Genomic DNA, 21004 nt, shown 5'->3' on the forward strand with positions numbered 1-21004 from the left:
TATAAAAGTGGCTTGAGGGAGACCTTTTGCCCTTCCTGCCATGTGAGGGCACACAGAAGCCATCCGCAGTGAGGAACAGGCCCTCACCAGATACCAAATCGGCAGATGCCTTTATCTTGGACTTCCCAGCCTCCAGAACTGTGAGCAATAAATTTCTGTTGTTTATAAATTACCTAGTCTAAGGTATTTTGTTAAAACACGTTTGTTGTTACTCATTTTCCTTTCTCTTAGCTGGCAAGTTGCTGTCTTTCTCCCAGCACATTCATATCCTGTTTCTTTGGCATAATATTACAAGAGATTTTTGAATCTTGTTCACACATGTTTAAAAAGTGGCTCCCTCTGTAATAAGGCTTTTTGCTTCTAAATGTTAGTGCATTTAGCTTTCCAGGTGTTTTTCTCATATAGCATTTTTTTCTTCCTTAGCTTCCTTAGATCTTTCCTTAGCTCCTTATAAATTATCTTAATAGTTTACAAGTTACCAACTTGCATGTTGACCGATTGCTGTTGTGTCCTGCTCTCTAATTTATGGTATCCATAGGAAAACATTATGCTGAGTACAATAAGATATTCAAAAAGTTTAATATCAGCTGTTTGCAAAAAATTTCCAAATTTCTGTTTGTAGTCTTCATTTCCCTTATGAACTTCAAACTTGTCTTTCAACTGCTGTGCTTATTATCAACATGGATGTTCCCTAAGTCCTTCAAACTCCAAATACCCAAAAGAGAACTCATTCTTTTTCCTCTCTTCCTTTGTATTTTTTAGTAGTAGTATTGTAGACATAGAGGCTTTTTCTTTGATGTTTGTCACATGCATGCTGCCATACATAAACTACTGTTTTTTCTCATATGTCCATCATGAAGCATGCAGTCTGCCATTTTCCTTACCTAGGTGGTCCCTAGCTAAGAAAGAAAGAGGAGAAAGTTTGTTTCTTTGAAGCAAAGGTATGGTGAAGATCATCTGTCAAAGATAAGACCTGGACTACTCTCCACGTTGGAATATTTTCTTGTTCTCAACTCATTTCTCAGTCCTACCCATTAGGGAACTGGAAATGTTTTCTCCCTACCAAGTAAGGAGAAAGCTTCTGGAAGCAGCCAATTCTAGACTTTCTTCATCTTTTATAGTATTTGAAGTACAACTGATTACTTGGCTTCAGCACCTGCATCTCAGCTCTTGTGTGATTGTAGCCATTTTGAACAGCTTCCCTTAGATTTGGAGCAACTCTAAGAGAAACTTAAGAGTTGCCCATTTAGGAGACTGAGAATACCATATTCCTCGGTTAATAGAAATACAACCTCTGATGTCTTAGTCTGGCAGCATTCTGGGAGAATGAACAAATCTGAGCCTGGGAATTATTATTATTATTTTTTGAGACATGGTCTCCCTCTGTCACCTGGGCTAGAGTGCAGTGGCATCATCATAGCTCACTGCAACCTCAAACTCCTGGGCTCAAGCGATCCTCCTGCTTCAGCCTCCTGAGTAGCTGGGTCTACAGGCACATGCCACCACACCTGGCTAATTTGTCTATTTTTTGTAGAGATAGGGTCTTGCTCTTACTCAGGCTGGTCTTGAACTCCTGGCCTCAAGCAGTCCTCCCACCTTGGCTTCCCAAAGTGCTATGATTGTAGCCATGAACCACAGTGATTCTAAAACTACATGTGAATTATTGTATGGCAGTGGCAGATAAGAAATGGCCAGGAGGCCACATAAACCTATGGAGAATGCCTTTGGTTATAATGTGCAGTATTCCTGCTGGGCCAGTATTCTTGTCCCTTAATCTGATGGATTTCTTTTATTAGTCAGAAGGAAATTATGACTGAGTGGGGAGGTGGCATGAGTAGTTTCCCCTTCTTTGCAATAAATCCATGTAAGGCAGTGAGCCTATGTGATCTGGGAGGAAAGTGAGTGAATAAGTTTTGGATAGACTTTTCAGTAGCCTACAGACCTATGAGTAATATTGTATTACTATGTTCCAAGTTTCCAGGCTCAAGTCTTTGGAAATTGTTGACTTTTCAGTCTGAGTGCCTCTCCATTGCCATGCAGAATATCTTGATTATGCTGAAACTGTGTGGAAACCTGTTTAGAAGCCTTCTTGAGTAGTTTTATCACTACATTTAACAATAGGAAATAAAAATACTTGATTCTAGCTACATATTCTATAAAGGTCCCCATATATTCTTAAAGAATATGTAACTTCTTTTCCTGCATGCCATGACTGTAGATAGTTCGCTTGACTCTAGAGAGACTTGATAGTATCAATTTAAGTATTATTTCTTCTGCAAAATGTTCAGATTCTCTCAGAAGGACTTGTTCATTATAAATATTCTGAAGCTTTTCTTTAGAGAATTCTAAAATTTACTGAAATGACCAAGAAAAGGGAAAAATGAAATAATGTTTATACCTTCCTTTATGAAATATGCCAAAAATAATCTTTTGCAAAGTAATAGTCATGGTTTTTAAAAGTTATGAAGGGCTTATGATAAAAAAAGGCAGTAGTTTCTCCTTGCCTTATTCTCACTGTCCCTACTGCCATTAAACAGAAACATTTTTTATAAATCTTTATAAAATTGATGAATAATTTTCAGTCAGAAAAGTGTGTAGTTCTTAAGTGTATAGTTTGAGTTTTGACAAATGTATATACCTTTGTATAACCCGCATGCCTATTAAGATTTAGAAAATCTCTATCATCTTAGAAAATTCCTGTCATCCCAGAAAATTCCTTTGTGTCTTGTCTAGTAGCCCCACCTGCCAAAACTTCTCTTCTGGTTTTTATAACTATAGATACATATTTTGCCTTTTCTTTTTTATATAACAGCTTTATTGAGATATTCATATACCACACAGTTCACCCATTTAAAGTGTACAGTTTAGATTTTATTGTATTCACAGAACTATACAATTGTCACTACAGTCAATTTTAGAAGATTTTTATCACCCTGAAAAGAAACTGCATACCCGTTAGCAGCCACTTCCCATCAACCCGTGGCTACCCTTACCCCTGTATCTAAAATGCAGAAACTAATCTACTTTCTGTATTTTAGATATGTCATATAAATGTAATCATAGAATGTGTGTCCCTTTGGACTGGCTTCTTTAATTTAGCATAATGTTTTCAAGGTTCATTCATATTGTAGCATGTATCAGAACTTTATTCTTTTTCACAGCTGTATAATATTTCATTATATGGATATACCAAAGTTTATTATCCATTCATCAGTTGATGGACATTTGAATTGTTCCGTTTTTTGGCTATCATGAATAATGCTACTGTGAACATTTGTGTATAGTTTTTGATGGACATAAGTTTTCATTTCTCTTGGACATATATCTAAGAGTGGAATTGCTGGATCATACCGTAATTCTGTATTTACCCATCTGAGAAACTGCCCAGCTGTTTTCTGAAGAGGTTGAACCATTTTACATTCCCACCAGCAGTGTAAGACTGTTCCATTGTCTCTATATTCTCAAAAACACTTGTTATTTGTCTTCTTGATTGTAGCCATCTTAGTGGTTGTGAAGTAGTGTCTCATTGTGGTTTTGATTTGCATTTCTGTGATGATTAGTGATTTTGAACATCTTCTCAAGTGCTTTTTGACCATTGTATATCTTCTTTGGAGAAATGTCTATTCAGATCTTTTGTCTCTTTTTAAATTGAGTTGTTTGTGTATTTATTTATTGATTGATTGATTGGAGACAGGATCTTGCTCTTGTTGCCTGGGCTAGAGTGCAGTGGTGTCATCATAGTTCATTGCAACCTCAAACTCCTGTGCTCAAGCAATCCTACTGCCTCAACCTCCCGAGTCGCTTGGCCTACAGGTGTGTGCCACCACACCTGGCTGAGTTTTAAAATTTTTTGTAGAAACGGTTCTTGTTATTGCCTAGGCTGGTCTTGAGCTCTTGGCTTCAAGTGATCCTCTTGCCTCAGGCTCCCAAAGTGCTAGGATTACAGGCATGAGCCATTGTACCTGGCCTGTCTCTTTATTGTTGATTGTAAGAATTTTTTATATATTCTTGATGCAATTCCTTTATGATTTGTAAATATTTTTACCCATTCTGTGAATTATCTTTTCACCTTCTTGATGGTAGCCACTGAAATAGAAAATCTTTTAAATTTTGGTGAATTCCAACGTATCTAACTTTTTCTTTTTTCTTTTTCTTTTTTTTTTTTTTTTGAGGCAGAGTCCCGTTCTGTCACCCTGGCTAGAGTGCCGTGGCATCAGCCTAGCTCACAGCAACCTACAACTCCTGGGCTCAAGGGATCCTTCTGCCTCAGCCTCCCGAATAGCTTGGACTACAGGCATGCACCACCATGCCTGGCTAATTTTTTTTTTTCCTGTATTTTTAGTTATCCAGCTAATTTCTTTATATTTTTTAGTAGAGACGGGGTCTCGCTCTTGCTCAGGCTGGTTTCGAACTCCTGAGCTCAAACGATCCGCCCACCTCGTCCTCCCAAGTGCTAGGATTATAGGCGTGAGCCACCGTGCCCGGCCTAACTTTTTCTTTTGTCACTTGTGGTTTTGGTCATATTTAAGAAGGCTTTACCTAACTCAAAGTCATGAGGATTTACTTCTATATTATGCTTATTCTTAAAGTTCATATAAATAGAGTCATTAGTGCATACTCTCTTACACGTGACTTTCATTCAGCCTAATGTCTATAAGATTCATCCAGGTTGATGCATGTATCAGCAGTTTGTTTCTTTTTATTGCTGAGTAGTCTTGCAGTGAATGCACATGCCATAATTTGATCATTTATTTTTCTGGACATTGGGTTGTTTCTGGTTTTGGGCTATTATGAATAAAGTTTCTATGAACTTTCAACTACAAGTCGTTTTGGGGCATATGTTTTCATTTCACTTGTTGGGACATGTGGAAATGTATTTTAACTTTGTAAGGAATTATCAAATAGCCTTGAAAGTGATTGTACTCTTTTACACTTCTTATATTGATATGAGTTATAATTGCTCCCATCCTAGCTGACATTTGGTATGTTCATTGTAGCCATTCTAATTTGTGTGTAGTATGGTTTTAACTTACATTTACCTGGTGACTAAAGATGCTGAACGTTTTTCAAGTACTTATTGGCCATTTGATTATCTTGTTTTGGAAAATGTCAGGGTGAGTCTTTTACTGATTTTTAAAAGTGTGATGTTGGGCCTCTTAATTATTGATTTTAAGAGTTCTTATATTCTGTATCCTAATCTTTTGCAAGATATATGTATTGAGACTATTTTTTTCTTAATCTCTGTTCTGGCTTGCCTTTTGATTTTTTACAATGGTATCTTTTGAAGAGCACAGCTTTGTTTTTTTAGGAGACAGAGAGTCTCACTCTGTTGCCCCAGCTAGAGTGCAGTGGCATCATCGTAGCTCACTGCAACTTCAAACTCCTGGGCTCAAGTGATCCTCCTGCCTCAGCCTCCAAAGTAGCTGGGACTACAGGTGCGGGCCACCATGTCTGGCTAATTTTTGTATTTTTTTGTAGAGATGGGGTCTCACTCTTGCTCAGGCTGGTTTTGAATTCTTGAGCTCAAGAATCCTCCTACCTCAACCTCCCAGAGTGCTAGGATCACAGCTGTGAGCCACTGCACCTGGCCTTGAGTCATTTGTATATATGATGTGAGATAAGGCAGGGATAGTATCTTTAAATAACATGATATCTTAAATATTTTATTTGTGTTTCTCACAGCTTTGTATAATTGGATAGGCTGTTTCGGGGTTCTGTGATGTGAACTGCTTAATCTTCTCTAACCCACTAATGCCATAAATTCACTTGGCATTCTCATTTATCCCAAAAGTTGCAACTCAGCTATCTAAGATCTTTCTGACTCTCTAAAAGCCTTCTGTTTAGGCACTTCTTTGTCTGTACTTCCATTATACCTCACACTTTGGTTTAAGTTAGGAAATATCATTTTCTTTGAACTACATGTCTCTCTATTGATGGTAGTGATGTAGTTTAATTGTTATAGCATATAGCAAGCATTTAGTAAGTGAAGAGAAGAATTTAGGTTCAGGTTATTTCAGTAAAGTCTGTTTCTCTATTCCATTTAGAATTTGTAGTATTTAGAATCATATAGAAAATTACTTATAGATAAAGTACTTTTTCCATAAGATATATTATGGACGTACTGAGATAATATATATAAAAATATTTAAAGTAAAACATTATCATGGCCGGGCGTGGTGGCTCACGCCTATAAATCCTAGCCCTCTGGGAGGCCGAGGCGGGTGGATTGCTCGAGGTTAGGAGTTTGAGACCAGCCTGAGCGAGACCCCATCTGTACTAAAAAAAAAAAAAAAAAAAATAGAAATAAATTATCTGGACAACTAAAAATATATATAGAAAAAATTAGCCGGGCATGGTGGCGCCTGCCTGTAGTCCCAGCTACCCGGGAGGCTGAGGCAGTAGGATCGCTTAAGCCCAGGAGTTTGAGGTTGCTGTGAGCTAGACTGACGCCACGGCACTCACTCTAACCCGGGCAACAGAGCGAGACTCTGTCTCAAAAACAAAAAACAAAAAAACAAAAACATCATCATTAATTTTTTTTTTTTTTTTTGAGACAGAGTCTCGCTCTGTTGCCCGGGCTAGAGTGAGTGCCGTGGCGTCAGTCTAGCTCACAGCAACCTCAAACTCCTGGGCTTAAGCGATCCTACTGCTTCAGCCTCCCGGGTAGCTGGGACTACAGGCATGCGCCACCATGCCCGGCTAATTTTTTTCTATATATATTTTTAGTTGGCCAGATAATTTCTTTCTATTTTCAGTAGAGATGGGGTCTCGGTCTTGCTGAGGCTGATCTTGAACTCCTGACCTCGAGCGATCCACCTGCCTCGGTCTCCCAGAGTGCTAGGATTACAGGCGTGAGCCACTGCGCCTGGCCCATCATTAATTTTTTAAAATAAAAATTGTAGCAATTGTGCTTAATTTGGCTGATAAATTTTTTGTTTCTAGCAATATTTCGGAAATTTTATTTAAATATTATATCATGAAAATATATTAAATTTTCCCTAAATAGGAATAGAATTTGTTTGTTCAGTTTATACTATTGTGTTATTGAATATTACATGGAATTTGGAAGGCTTTTTAAAATATGGAACTTAATGATTTTATTTCTGTTCAATAAATAGTTAATATAGTTTGCACTGAGCTGCACGGTCCTAAGGGATATAAAAATGAGAAGGGCATAAATCTGGCTCTGACAGGGTGGTTCTGTAATCTGCTCAATAGGATTTGATCCAAATGCTTCTTTTCTTTCTCAGTTTTTATATTTCATAAATTCATATTGAGAACATTTGTTGTACCCTAAAGTAGATGACTTTTTCTGAAGGAGTTATTGGAAGTTAGTAGTAGCTATGTTAAATACTATACAAACGGATCATTTAGGACCCTTATTATTTGAATGACATCTTGATAGTGATAGAGGCACACTTTCCAACCTCCTTTTATAGCCTATGCATATATGAAAGAAATAAAGGATTTAATATTGTGATGGATCATGAATTGGATCTTTGAAATTATCTTAACCCATCTTTTTACAGATAAGGAAGAGGCCTAAAACAGGGTTGTAAGATTCAATAGGGAGCTTAAGAGTGAAGAGGTCCCAGGTTAACAGTGCAAGCACAATGATAAATAGCAGCTGTTAGTTGGCCTGAGTTTTGGGGAGACAGTAGGGATTATGGAGATTGAGCAGATTAAAGTCCTTCCTCATTTAAAGGAAGAAGCTCTTCCTCAGTTATACTCTGTTCTTCTTATGCAGGAATATGGGCCTACTTTTGCTATATCTTTTTATTTTTTAAGCAAATATAGAATTATAAAGTATACATGTATTAATATATAAGCAAATACATGAAATCTTCCCATTTTAATATTAGTAATAGCTCAGTTTTTTTTTTTTTTTTTTTTAGACAGGGTCTCACTTTGTTGCCTGGGCTAGAGTGTACTGTCATGATCATAGCTCACTGCAACCTCAAACTCAGCTCAGGTGATCCTCCTGCCTCAGCTTCTGGAGCAGCTGGGACTACAGGCATGTGCCATCATGCCCGGCTAACTTAGCTCAGTTTTGTCTTTTTTTTTCTTTTAAAAAAAGCTAGTTAAGCAATGGGAGTGGAGAAGGAACAAAGGAATCTGTACTTGGTTGTGATCAATTAGTCGTAAACACCACTGCACTCTGAGCATAGCTCAGTTTTTTATACAAATACCGTATGGGCCAAATAAAACACTTTTTGTTTGAACAAATTAGTTATGTATTCACAAAGCAAAATGAAAAAAGAGAAGGGATTTGGTTAATTTCTGTGACTCTGCCTTACTTTTTAAGCCATGGATATGTAGTAAACATGAGAATTTGTTGTCCCTCTTTCGAGTATAGATTCTTTTTTCCTGGAGCTTGCCCAACCACTTTTCTCATCAGATTTTCCCTAATTTGAATTTTTAGTGGCAATAAAGGGAAATTATAATGGGGCTAGTAGCACTAAAATGTTTAACATAATTTGCTGTTTTGAATGCTATGCATAGGTGAAAAAATACAGCAGTTATTTTATTGATGCCAACCCAATATTATTGAAATTATGTATGTTATTAAAACTATATTTTACAATAATGGTTAAATTGCAGTAGTAAAGGTCTAAGTATAATCACTACCTTATCTAGTGTCACTGTGAAATGAGATCTTGAGCAGTTTCTAATTGTGTTTTAGATTGTTAGAGACGGATAGTAAGTCTTTAAGATCTGTAAATGGGTCAAGAAGAAACAGTGGCTCCTCTCTCGTATCAAGTTCATCAGCCTCTAGCAACCTCAGCCACCTTGAGGAAGATTCCTGGATTCTTTGGGGAAGAATTGTTAACGAATGGGAAGATGTACGTAAAAAGAAGGAAAAGCAAGTTAAGGTATTTGTGTTCTTTATTGAAGTTTTTCCTCTTATCTCAAAAGGCATCAGGCATCCATTAATAGAGGATTAGAAAAACCCCAATTCTGGTAATTTCCAAGCTATATAATAGTCTGCTTTATATGTTTTCATTTATTTGTGTCCACAAAAGTTTTGATTTGTGTTATCAGTTGTTATAGAGGTTGCGATAATGTAGAACTATATAGCTGAAAATTATTTTAGAAATTAAATTCTCTCATTCTATAGATGCAGAAATGAAGTTATGACATCCTACATTCTTGAATTATCAGTATTTTACTTTTTTGCCTTCAAAAGCCCTTTGAAACATAATAGGTATTGTGTCATCATTCATAGCCCTCTGTAGGTTTTCAAGTATTTAATACCTTTGGTGGCCACATTCTGAGTAAAATAACCAGAATTTATCTATGGCATTGTAAATCCCCAACCAGTACAAGGTACAGCCAAGGGCCAAATCTTAGCCTTGGTTAAATGGTTCCCTAATCTTATAAAACTAACTTCATGCATTATAAATTTGATAAAGTCTTCCACTTCATTCTGATCCCCAATAAATCTTTGGCTTGCAAGGTAGGAGACTTTAATAATTCATTTTTAATATTTTATTTTTATTTTTAGGAACTTGTTCGTAAAGGAATACCCCACCACTTTAGAGCAATAGTTTGGCAACTTTTATGCAGTGCACAAAGTATGCCAATTAAAGATCAGTATTCAGAACTCCTGAAAATGACCTCACCTTGTGAAAAATTGATCCGAAGGGACATTGCTAGAACTTATCCTGAACACAATTTTTTTAAGGAAAAAGATAGCCTTGGACAGGAAGTTTTATTTAATGTAATGAAGGTAAGTTTTATTTATTCATTTTTCTGAAACAAAATGAATTCTCAGAAGGTTGAAATTATACATTTTTCACTATGAACTCCTATCACAATAATCAGTTGCTTTGACAATAAAATTGATTTTAGCATAATTTTTGCCTTAATTCTGATGCTACATTACTGTGTAGTTGGAGAACTTGTTAGAAAATTTATCACATTATTCAGCATTAGTCGATAGAAATGAAATGACCGATAAATCATATACCATAGAGAGATCCTCTATAAAAATGGATAATTTACCATCTGTGAGGTTCAAAACCTAGAATGTGGGTTTCTCCTATCGTGGCTGCATTCATACACTTAGCAAATTTTTCTGCTTGCTATGGCCAGTGTTGTTAAGAGTGATTAACCCTTGAAAGGTGTACTACTGTAATTTTTTCTTCCCCTAATTTCTTTTCTTCTAGGTACCTCTGTGAAATACTGATTTCTTGTTAAGTCATTTCAGTTTTGCCAATCTTTGCCTTAACTCTACTCTAGTTTTATCTCTATTAGTTATAAATTTTATTTGATTTTTAATCCCTACTATCTTCCTAAGTACAAATTCCTCAATTTTTTTATCCTCAGGAGCTGCCAATTTCTAATTGGAAATTGTTAAAAGAAAATTTTATGTAATAAAACATTTGCCTTTTAAATATTTATAGGATAATGTCTAACAAGCAAGCAAGAGCTTTTCTAAAAAATAAATGGTCTTTTAATCTACGTGTCTCACCAATTTTTGGCTTTTGGAGAAGGAAGCTATAATTTACCATGTTGAAGTATTTTGAACAACATTTTTTACTTTTTAGGCATATTCTTTAGTGGATCGTGAGGTCGGTTACTGTCAAGGAAGTGCTTTTATAGTTGGATTGTTGCTTATGCAGGTAAGTTAGTGCAAGTATTAACTGTTCAATTAAGTTTTTTATTAAAGTTAGAGAATTTAAAAATCATCTTTGTTTTTATTCAGTGTAAGTGGAGATTGAGTATTTTTCCACAGGCATAATTTGAATAGGAATATTTAGTTTGCCCTTTAAAAGATTGAAAGTGTGGGCTGGGCATGGTGCATGGTGGCTCACAACTGTAGTCCTAGCACTTTCTTTGGGAGGCTAAGGTGGGAGGATTGCTTGAGACTAGGAGTTTGAGATCAGTTTCAGCAACATAGTGAGACCCTGTCTATTTAAAAAATAGAAAAATTTGCCTGGCATGATGGTGCTGTATGCCCAGCTACTCGGGAGGCTGAGGCAGGAGTATTGCTTGAGCCCAGAAGTTTGCCATTACAGTGAGCTGTGATGACGCCACTGCACTTTAACCTGGGCAACAGAGTGAGACTCTGTCTCAAAAAAAAAAAAAAAAAGATTAAAAGTATTGCAGTAACAACATACAATAATATCTTGCCACCAAATGAAATTTCAACTTCTTGATATATACATTTGTACCATAATAGTCTACTGAAACCTGTAACTACCGTATTTTTAGATCTTATTTGTCAACATTTAATGAGTAGTAACCTTTTTTTAGCCAAGGAGGATATATGTGATTAAAGTGTTGCTATGAAAATCTTATTTATATTGTACATCTTTGGAAATTTATACAGAAATTTTATTTGTTGTGGAGCTAAGGGTTTGTCAAATTATCCCAACCTATTTTTTTAAATATCACCATTTAAAAAGAAGCCCTCCCCCAGTTCCCATATCAATGCTATTAAAAAGAGGAGAGGCAATGAAACTTGTTTTGATATGTCCAGAAGAGAAGAAATTCTTGTGAGACAAAAAGGGGAAATTATAATCATGTACTACATAATGACATTTTGGTCAACAATGGACCATATGTATAACAGTGGGCCCATAAGATTATAATACCATATTTTTACCTTTTCTATGTTTAGACATGTTTAAATACACAAATAGTTGTCATTAGTAACGTGCTGTACAGGTTTGTAGTCTAGGAGCAATAGGCTATACCATATAGCCTAGGTGTAGTGGGCTACACCATCTAGGTCTGGGTAAGTACACTCTATGGTATTTGCACAGTGATGAAATTGCCTAAGGACATATATCTTGCTAACAGCCCCTGGCCTCTTTCTTCCAGTGCTTTGGGAGGGAAAACAACTACCCTGTGGGGAGACCCAGGTGTCAGTGTTGAAATAGTCTTAGCAGAGAGCCAGATTTAGGAACATCTGTGAAAGAGATTGAGGGTATAAGTAGAATATCTTGTTGATGGCAGGATATGGATTCCAGAAAGTGCTGTGGGAAGATTTAGAGAAGATTGGCAATGGGGCCGGATTAGGGGAACAATAGAACAATAAGATGAGAGTTTGGGATCTTGGGCTTCTTGTAGTGAGTGTCATAAATCAGTGAGGCTGTAGGGCTTGATAGGATTAATAGGGATGGTCTCCAAGGCAAAACTGTGGCTATGTGTGTTGGGAGGAAGGAGGAAGTGCAGGTTTTGCCAAGAGACTCTTGGCTCCTGTCCATGACTGTGTCAAGGCCGGTAAAAATGTGTTGTTATTAGCAACATTGTTCAGTGAGAAGTATACCTGGAGATCCTTTGGAGTGTTCTCTTTTGAAATACACTGTTAAAGTGTGAGTGAATGAGAATTAGCAAATTTTATTATTTTGAGAAAAATGGCTTAACAATTTGGATATTATTTCCCTAAATATTCTGACTATCTTTGTAGCTCTTTACAGAACTTTCATATTCATTATCTTATTTGCTATAATTTCCTAGTCATTTACACATAAAATGTGAAATTGGTACCTTTAAACCCCAACTTCAGATAATATGAACGTACACTTTACAAATTCTTTTAACACTTATGCCATATTATATCACTTTTGCTCAGAATCCTTGGAAAGCTTCCCATTTCACTTAAGGTAAAAGTCAAAATCCTTACAATGGCCTCTAAAGCCCTATATTTTTGGTTCCCTGTTATTTCTTCTCTGTAACCTAACCTTCACTCATAACATTACTTCTAATTTAGCAGTTCCCTGTTTGCTGTTCCTTGAGCATGCTAAACATGATTCCATCTTAGGACCTTTGTATTCTTCTGTCTTTCAGAACTGTTCTTTCCTCAGATGCTCCCTTACTTTCTTCAGGATTCTGCTCAAATGTTACCTTATCAAGGGACCTTCCCTGACCTACATAAATAGCAGTGTATCCCCCCAGAATTCCCTATTACCCTACTTTATTTTACTTCTAGAGCACTCATGACCATCTGACGTATATATTAGTTGATTTATTCCATGTATTGTCTATCTCCCCCCACTAGAAAGTTCCAGCTCCTTGAGAGTAGAGATTGTGTTTATTTTGTTCGCTAGTATATACCTAAAGAGAGAAAAGAATCTGGCTATAAGTCAGTATTTGTTGGTTGAATTAATAAATTAGGCAAACTGAGGCAGTTCATCTCAGAGGTTATAAGGTATGTCTAACTTCTCATTCTTGGTGATAGAATAAATAGGAGGACTAGAACATCCTGATATTCCATTGCTCTTAACATTATACCATAAGGTCAGTCAAAACAGTGTTTATGGTTGAATGCGTACTTCTTTTAAATATAATTTGATTTATTTGTGTATCACAGAACATTAACCTATGTTGCCTTTTTCTTCTAATGTAGATGCCAGAAGAAGAAGCCTTCTGTGTATTTGTTAAATTAATGCAAGATTATAGACTTCGTGAACTTTTTAAACCAAGCATGGCAGAATTGGGCCTTTGTATGTACCAGTTTGAATGCATGATACAGGTAAAAGTGCAGTGTTAATAAAAAAGGCATATTGCCTTCATATTTTTTGTCATCTTCATCTGAGTGATAACTAAGCAAATTTCATGTTGAAAGCATTAAAGCAATTAAAGAAATCGGTGTTTTAATCACATGATCATCTTTTGGTTGGTTAACACGATTAGACCTACTTTCAAATTAGGCGCTGTCTTTAGGTAGATCTCAGTCTGGAGCTTGACTGCAATTTTCATATTCAAACTGTAAACATTTGTGCCAAATGTATCATAAACCCATTATCTAAATGCATGAGTTTCTTTATTATGTTCTCTTACATCCTATTATTATGTAGTCTAAGCTCTCTCTCTCTCTTTTTTTTTTTTTTGAGACAGAGTCTCACTTTGTTGCCCTGGCTAGAGTGAGTGCCGTGGCGTCAGCCTAGCTCATAGCAACCTCAAACTCCCGGGCTTAAGCAATCGTACTGCCTCAGCCTCCCGAATAGCTGGGGCTATAGGCATGCGCCACCATGCCCGGCTAATTTTTTCTATATATATTTTTAGTTGTCCAGATACTTTTTTTCTATTTTTAGTAGAGACGGGGTCTCGCTCAGGCTGGTCTCAAACTCCTGACCTCGAGCGATCCACCCGCCTCGGCCTCCCAGAGTGCTAGGATTACAGGCGCGAGCCACCGCGCCCGGCCTATTAGGTTGTCTAAGCTCTCTTACAGAAACTTTATGATATGACACTGATGCCAGGCCATTTATTAATACTTTGAAACAGTTTTCTCTGTTTTTTTCAATCTTCTCACCTGCCTCTCCATTTTCATCTCACTTTCTGACTAGCCTATAATCTTTTTTTTCTTTTTATGTTTTCTTCATTTTGTGTTGCTAGTTTAAGACTCAGATTGTCTGGTGACTGCATGAAGGTAGAGGAGGAGTGGAATCAAAATCAAGTGAAAAATACCTTTGAAATATTTTACCTTTCTGAACTTAATTTTTTTATTTTATATATAAAAATCAGTTTAATATATTATATAATGGTATAAATATTTTCATTTATTTAAATTTCAATTAAATGAGCAGAATTTAAGAAATGATTTAGTTGGCATGAGAACCATTTTTACAAATGTCCTTTCCCTTGGCAGCCTTACCTACAAGAATTATAAAAACCTCTTTCTTTTCTATTAATATATGTGGTGGGAGGAAGGGGCTAGGTACAATGTTCTTACATTTTATCTTCATTTTTGTTTATTTTATTTTTTTAAATTGACATAATAATCATACATATTTGTGGAGTACATAGTGATTTTGTTTTGGTTTTATATTTTAAAGAAAAAGCCAAAATAGATCTTGAGATGGTTCTTAAATTTTTTTCTGAAATAGTAAGCTTTTTTTTACCAACCTTAAACTCTCTTGATATTATATTTTCAGTTAATGTATCATTTATGTTTTGAATTACTAGAGATGCTAAAGCATCTATATTTTGGGTTTTTCCTATTCCTTGGGAAGGCAAGAATAGGCGATTAATGGCAGATAGTGCCTGAAAGTATTTTAGCATAGCATTTCTTTCATTTTTAAAAGCTTTTTTTGAAATATTATAGTTGATAGAAAAGTATAGAAAAATCAGACACCTATGTACCCACCAGTAACATTACACAAATATAAAAGTTTTGTTTCTTTTTATTAATAAATTAAATGTTTTAAGTATACCAAAAGTTCCCACTCCATGTTCTTTCCCCTTTCTTCCCTTCCTAGATAGTAGCCACTATCTTGAATGTGTCATTTTCTACATCTTAGCTTTTCTATATGATGCTTGATCTTGTCTTTACATTTGCTATAGGCTAATCTAGTATGTGTACAATGATGTGATTTAAAATACTCAATTTTGCTATGCTTTAACAAATTCTTCTCTTCTTTTTAGGAGCATCTTCCAGAGCTTTTTGTACATTTTCAATCTCAGAGTTTTCATACCTCAATGTATGCATCATCCTGGTTTCTGACTATCTTTCTTACAACTTTTCCACTACCAATTGCAACAAGGATATTTGATATCTTTATGTCTGAGGTAAGCTAGCAGTGTCCCCAACTTTTTTGGCACCAGGGATCAGTTTCATGGAAGACAATTTTTCCATGGATGGTGCGGGGTGGGGGTTGGGTAGGTGGAGGAGCTCAGGTGGTGATGCAAGTGATGGGGAGCAGAGCGGCTGTAAATACAGATGAAGCTTCACTCGCTCGCCTGCCACTCACCACTTGATGTGTGGCCCCCTGGTTCCTAAGTTTTTCCATGGACCGGTGGGGTGGGGATGGAGCTTAGGGGCCCTGTTCCTAACAGGCCACAGCCCAGGGGTTGGGGATTGCGGAGCTAATGGGAAGACTAAGAGCAAGAAATGGGCAAAGGGGTCATTGAGTTTATTAGAGTAGGGCAATGCAGAGAGCAATATGGGAGACCCATGTGTCCCTTGCTAAACCGCTTACACGGATCATTTCATTTAAACCTGATAGTAGCCCTATCAGGTAGGTACTGTTATTATCCCCATTTGTTAGGTGATAGATGAGGAAGCTGAGACTTAGAGAAAGGTTAGTAGCTTATCTGTGGACACACAGCACATAAGTGGTGTAGTAACTAGGATTGAAATGTAGACATTCAAATTCTGGAGCCCACACTCTTAATCATACCTCTTTATCAGACCAGGTGTTATGGCTTACACCTGTAATCCCAGCACTTTGGGAGGCAAAGGTGGGAGTTTCAGGTCGGAGGATTGCTTGAGGCCAGGAGTTTGAGACCAGCCTGGGCAATATAGTGAGACCCCATCTCAAAAAAAAAAATTAACTGGGCATAGTGGTGCACACCTTACATCCCAGCTATTTGGGAGGCTGAGGCATGAGTCTTGAGAGCAATGAGCTATGATCACACCACTGTCTTCCAGCCTGGGGAACAGAGTGAGACTGTGTCTCTTGGGAAAAAAAAAAGAAAAACCTCTTCATTAGCTAGTGAGAGGTAAAATTTGCCATACAGTTAACATTGTTGTAATGCATCTGTTATCCAAAGAGTAAGAAGTAGTAATTAGTATAATTAAGTTAATGAAGTTTCTTCTATTCTGTGAACACATTGCAGGTTGTTGTCCTTTTGATTGTCATTGACATGCAGTACTGATCCTTTTCTGTTCTCTGAACCCAGTGGTAATTGTTACTATAATTACATCTTGGGAAGATGAATTTCTATTACCTATCTAAATTAGTTTAGATAAGAGTTGGCAAACTGTGATTCACGCACCAATCTGTCCTGGTTTCTCTGCCAAATCTGTCCTTCCACCTGTTTTTATTTTATTTTTTTTTATTGATACATAATAATTGTATATGTTCATGGAGTATATGTTACATCTTGATACAAGCACACAACATACAGTGATCAAATCAGGGTAACTGGGACATGATTCACCTGAAACATTCATCATTGCTTTATGTTGGGAGCATTTGAAAATTTCTAGCTATTCTGAAATTCAATAAACTATTGTCAACTATAGTTGCCCCATTGTACCACTGAACATCAGAACTTCTTCCTTCTATTTAACAGAATTACCCCTTCACCAACATCTCTTCATTACCCCTTTCCACCACCCTTACCAATCTCTAGTAGCCACCGTTCTATTCACTCTTCCTTGACCACCTGTTTTTATAAATAAAGTTTTCTTGGAACACACCCCTTCCCATTTTTTTCTATGTTGTCTAGGTCTGCTTGTGGGCTACAATGGCAGAGTTGAGTAATTGACAGAGACTATAATGGCCCACCAAGCCTGAATACTGCTATTTGGTCCTACAGAAAATGTTTGCCAGCTCCTAGTTTAGATCCCTAAATGTTTACCTTAGTATTATTTTGAATGATTAGTTTTTGTTGATGGAAGAGTAAGACAAATTTGGCCTTATTTACTTTGTTTCCTCAGGGTTTAGAAATAGTGTTTCGAGTAGGATTAGCACTTCTTCAAATGAATCAGGCAGAACTAATGCAACTTGACATGGAAGGGATGTTACAGGTAAGTCAGTTTATCATTTCTTGAATGTCTTTATATTTCACTAATAATTAGTTAATAATGAACAGCACTAAGTAGTTCTTATGTTTTTCTTTTCTTGTTTTCTTAGCACTTTCAGAAGGTCATTCCACATCAGTTTGATGGAGGTCCAGACAAACTAATCCAAGCAGCTTACCAAGTCAAATACAACTCAAAAAAAATGAAAAAGTAAGTATTTTATAGTTTTCTTTTTAGTTGTAGGGGTTTGTTGAAGTACATAGGAAATTCCAGGGAAGTGTCAAAACATTCTAGTGGTAAGTACATTTTTCCTCTTTAGGTTATAGAACTGTTTTATTTTATTTGGTTGCATTGGTTTCAGTATAACATAAAGCTAATGTTGGAATATACTACTTTTAATGGGAGTACGTGGGACTAGTGTTTACTGCCTTTAAAACTTCCATTTCCCTTTCCACGTTGCCCGGTATAGGTGTATATGTGAGTGTGCTCTTATTTTAAAAATCACTTATATGGTGTGGTCCCATTCATTGACATTATTTTCCTCTTACTTTGACCCCAAAGTGTCACTTAAGTTCAAGATTAGCATAACCAGAAAGATAGACATGAGGTATGGATTAAGAGCATAAAATTTTATTTATTGTGTGTTACTTTCTAATGAAGCTTTGCTTGGTATGTATGTTATAAAAGTTAAAGATAAGCAGTCTTGGCTCATTGGTTTTATTTTTGAAATCAAATAAGTGTATTAATTAATGATAGCTATTCTTCTAGCTTTGAGTACTTAAATAGTTCTTAGTCTGAGGTCATAGCATTTCTGGCACTAGTTTCTATGGCATAAAATGCTTTAAAGTGATAACAATGTTATATGCTATAAGTTATCAAGATCTTTTCTGCTGCAACACAAAATTACATTAATATGTGTAACATACTACTCCCATGGATGTTCCTAATCCAAAAAGTATATTTAAATGAGTGAGAATTATGAAAATTAGTTAGCTTTAATTGGCAAAAACAAGCCAATTTATGAGCTTCAAATTTTATTATTACTGAAATACTTGTGACATTTCTAGTAACCATCATCATGTTGAGACACTATAGACCAAAAAGCTGCTCTGCTTTGTAATTGATAAAAACTTAAAGAGTCATCTCAATTTTTGCTACTTGGTAGAGCCACATTTAAATCACACTAGCCAAACAGAGAATTTGTTTTACTTTTAAAGTCTGTTAGAGAATCTGGATAATGGATTCTCCTTTTAGATCTTATTGTGTGTTCAATTCATTTCTGAAATTTCAATTATTTACTTATCAAACTTCTCAACCTCTAGTTCTTTTACTGTCATATTCCTATTATCCCTGCTTTATCAAAATCCCTTGTCTGAAGTCTAAAAGCCTTCCTCTGGTCTGAATAAGTATATTTCCTCTCCTCTTTTTTTTTTTTTTTTTAAGACAGAGTCTCGCTCTGTTTTCCCGGGCTAGAGTGCCGTGGTGTCAGCCTAGCTCACAGCAACCTCAAACTCCTGGGCTTAAGCAATCCTTCTGCCTCAGCCTCCTGAGTAGCTGGGACTACAGGCATGTGCCACCATGCCCAGCTAATTTTTTTTTTCTCTATATATTTTTAGCTGTCCAAATCATTTCTTTCTATTTTTAGTAGAGAGGGGATCTCAATCTTGCTCAGGCTGGTCTCAAACTCCTGAGCTCAAATGATCCGCCTGCCTCGGCCTCCCAGAGTGCTGGGATTACAGGCGTGAACCACCGTGCCCGGCCAATACTTAATATTTTGCCATATGTACTTTATCTATTTTCTTTCATAGTATTTCAAAGTAAATTATAGAGATTGTAACATTTCACTATTTAATACTTCAGTATTCATCTCTATAAAGGTATTTGCCTCCCCTACATTGCTTTTTACCACATAATATTAAATAATTTTATAATATTGCCTAATACTCAGTCTGTGTTCAGATTTCCCCAGTTGTGCCAAAATGTTTTTTGCCATTGATTGCATTGTATTCTGTTCTATTTCTTAGTTTATTTGTTTGTTTATTTTTGAGACAGTGTCTTCTTACTTTGTTGCCCAAACATGAAGGCAATGGCATGATCATAGCTCACTGCAACCTCAAACTTCTGAGGTCAAGTGATCCTCCCACCTCGGCCTCCCAAAGTGCTAGGATTATAGGCATGAGCTACCATGCCTGGCCCTTAGATTTCTTTTAATTTAGATCAGAACTGCCCACTGCAGATCATCTTTTTACTATATTGACTTGTTGCAGAGAGCAAGTCAATTGTGCAGAGAATATCCAATCTTAAGAATTTATCTGATTATTTCCTTGTGATCTCATTTAATTTTTTTATCACTTGTGTTTTCTGTAAACTGCAAACTAATTGTGAAGACTTAATTAGATTAAGAGCAAATATTTTTGGCAAGAATAATTAATAGGTGATATCATGCACTTCATGTTCACCTTAAATGATGCATGATGTCTATCTGTCTCAATATTATTAGAGATGCCATGATTGATGACTGGATTAAGGTAATGAAAGTCAGTCTTTTTATTATTAAGTTATGTTTTCCCTCTTAGCAACTATGAATACTCTATAACTTGCTACTTTGGCACCGTGAGATTATCCAGTTCATCATGACCATTCATTTCTTGGCCTCCTCCGCTCACAAGTATATTGGTGGTACTTTTCATGTTTAAATTATTTCATTTAGGATAACAAAATCATGATTTTTAAAAAAAATCTATCATTATTCTTAAATTTATTAGTTGGCTTTCTTCATTAACCTTTTCTTCATTGACTACAGCTAACTTTACCCTACTGGAAACACATATAAATGTTTCATTATTTCCCTTTAATTACCGGTTTCCAATTATTAAGGACTCATGGCCTTATATTCAGTATGCTTTATTTTTTAAATATTTTTTTTAATAACAGCATTGTCTGACAGTATGCTTTAATATAGTCACTTTTTTTGTTCAAATAGTCTCAATTTTGGCTGAGAAGAGTCCTTTTAAGATGGTTCCCGTATCCTTTTAACATGACCTCAGTAGTCCCTAACTGCTCCCTTATTTTTAGGTACAAAAGATGTTCCAGCCCTATTATGTGTATTTTCTGCCCCAGACTTGGTCTTTTAGTGAGAAGTAATATTTAGAGATGAAAATCTGGGTGTGAGGGGTACTTGTGATTATGTAGGTATCCTATCTTTTAGGATCTTTCTGTGGACAGAGTTAGAACATAAACATGACTACATAGCAATTTCTCGATCATTTCTTACCCTTCGTAATCTGGTATCTGTTCTTACTCTCCCACTAAAACTACTTCTTTTGAAATAATCCTCTTTTTTCATTTATTCAAGGTATATTTGTTGAGTATACAATATGTGCTAACATTTTTCTAGGTGCTGGAAATAAAATATTGAATTTATGCTTCTTCATGAACCTTACATTCTAGTGCCTATGTGGCGAGGCAGAAATTAAACAAAATTACATGTCAGATAGTGATAAGTGCTGTGAAGAAAGACAATAT

At 36.1% G+C, this 21004-nt stretch overlaps 1 protein-coding gene across 4 annotated transcripts in view; it reads left to right on the forward strand.

The window, feature by feature from the left end:
• EVI5 (ecotropic viral integration site 5) overlaps nt 1-21004 on the forward strand; it is a 177460-nt gene that overhangs the window by 32048 nt on the left and 124408 nt on the right. For all 4 annotated transcript variants that reach the window (XM_045547527.1, XM_045547528.1, XM_045547530.1 and 1 more), the window contains exons 3-9: nt 8684-8873; nt 9506-9730; nt 10551-10625; nt 13358-13483; nt 15376-15519; nt 17396-17485; nt 17592-17689. In XM_045547527.1, coding sequence (XP_045403483.1) covers nt 8684-8873; nt 9506-9730; nt 10551-10625; nt 13358-13483; nt 15376-15519; nt 17396-17485; nt 17592-17689 — 948 coding nt within the window. The remainder of the gene's footprint in view (nt 1-8683; nt 8874-9505; nt 9731-10550; nt 10626-13357; nt 13484-15375; nt 15520-17395; nt 17486-17591; nt 17690-21004) is intronic.

The sequence above is a fragment of the Lemur catta genome, chromosome 3 (genome assembly GCF_020740605.2).
Source record: "Lemur catta isolate mLemCat1 chromosome 3, mLemCat1.pri, whole genome shotgun sequence".
NCBI classification, from domain to species: domain Eukaryota; kingdom Metazoa; phylum Chordata; class Mammalia; order Primates; family Lemuridae; genus Lemur; species Lemur catta.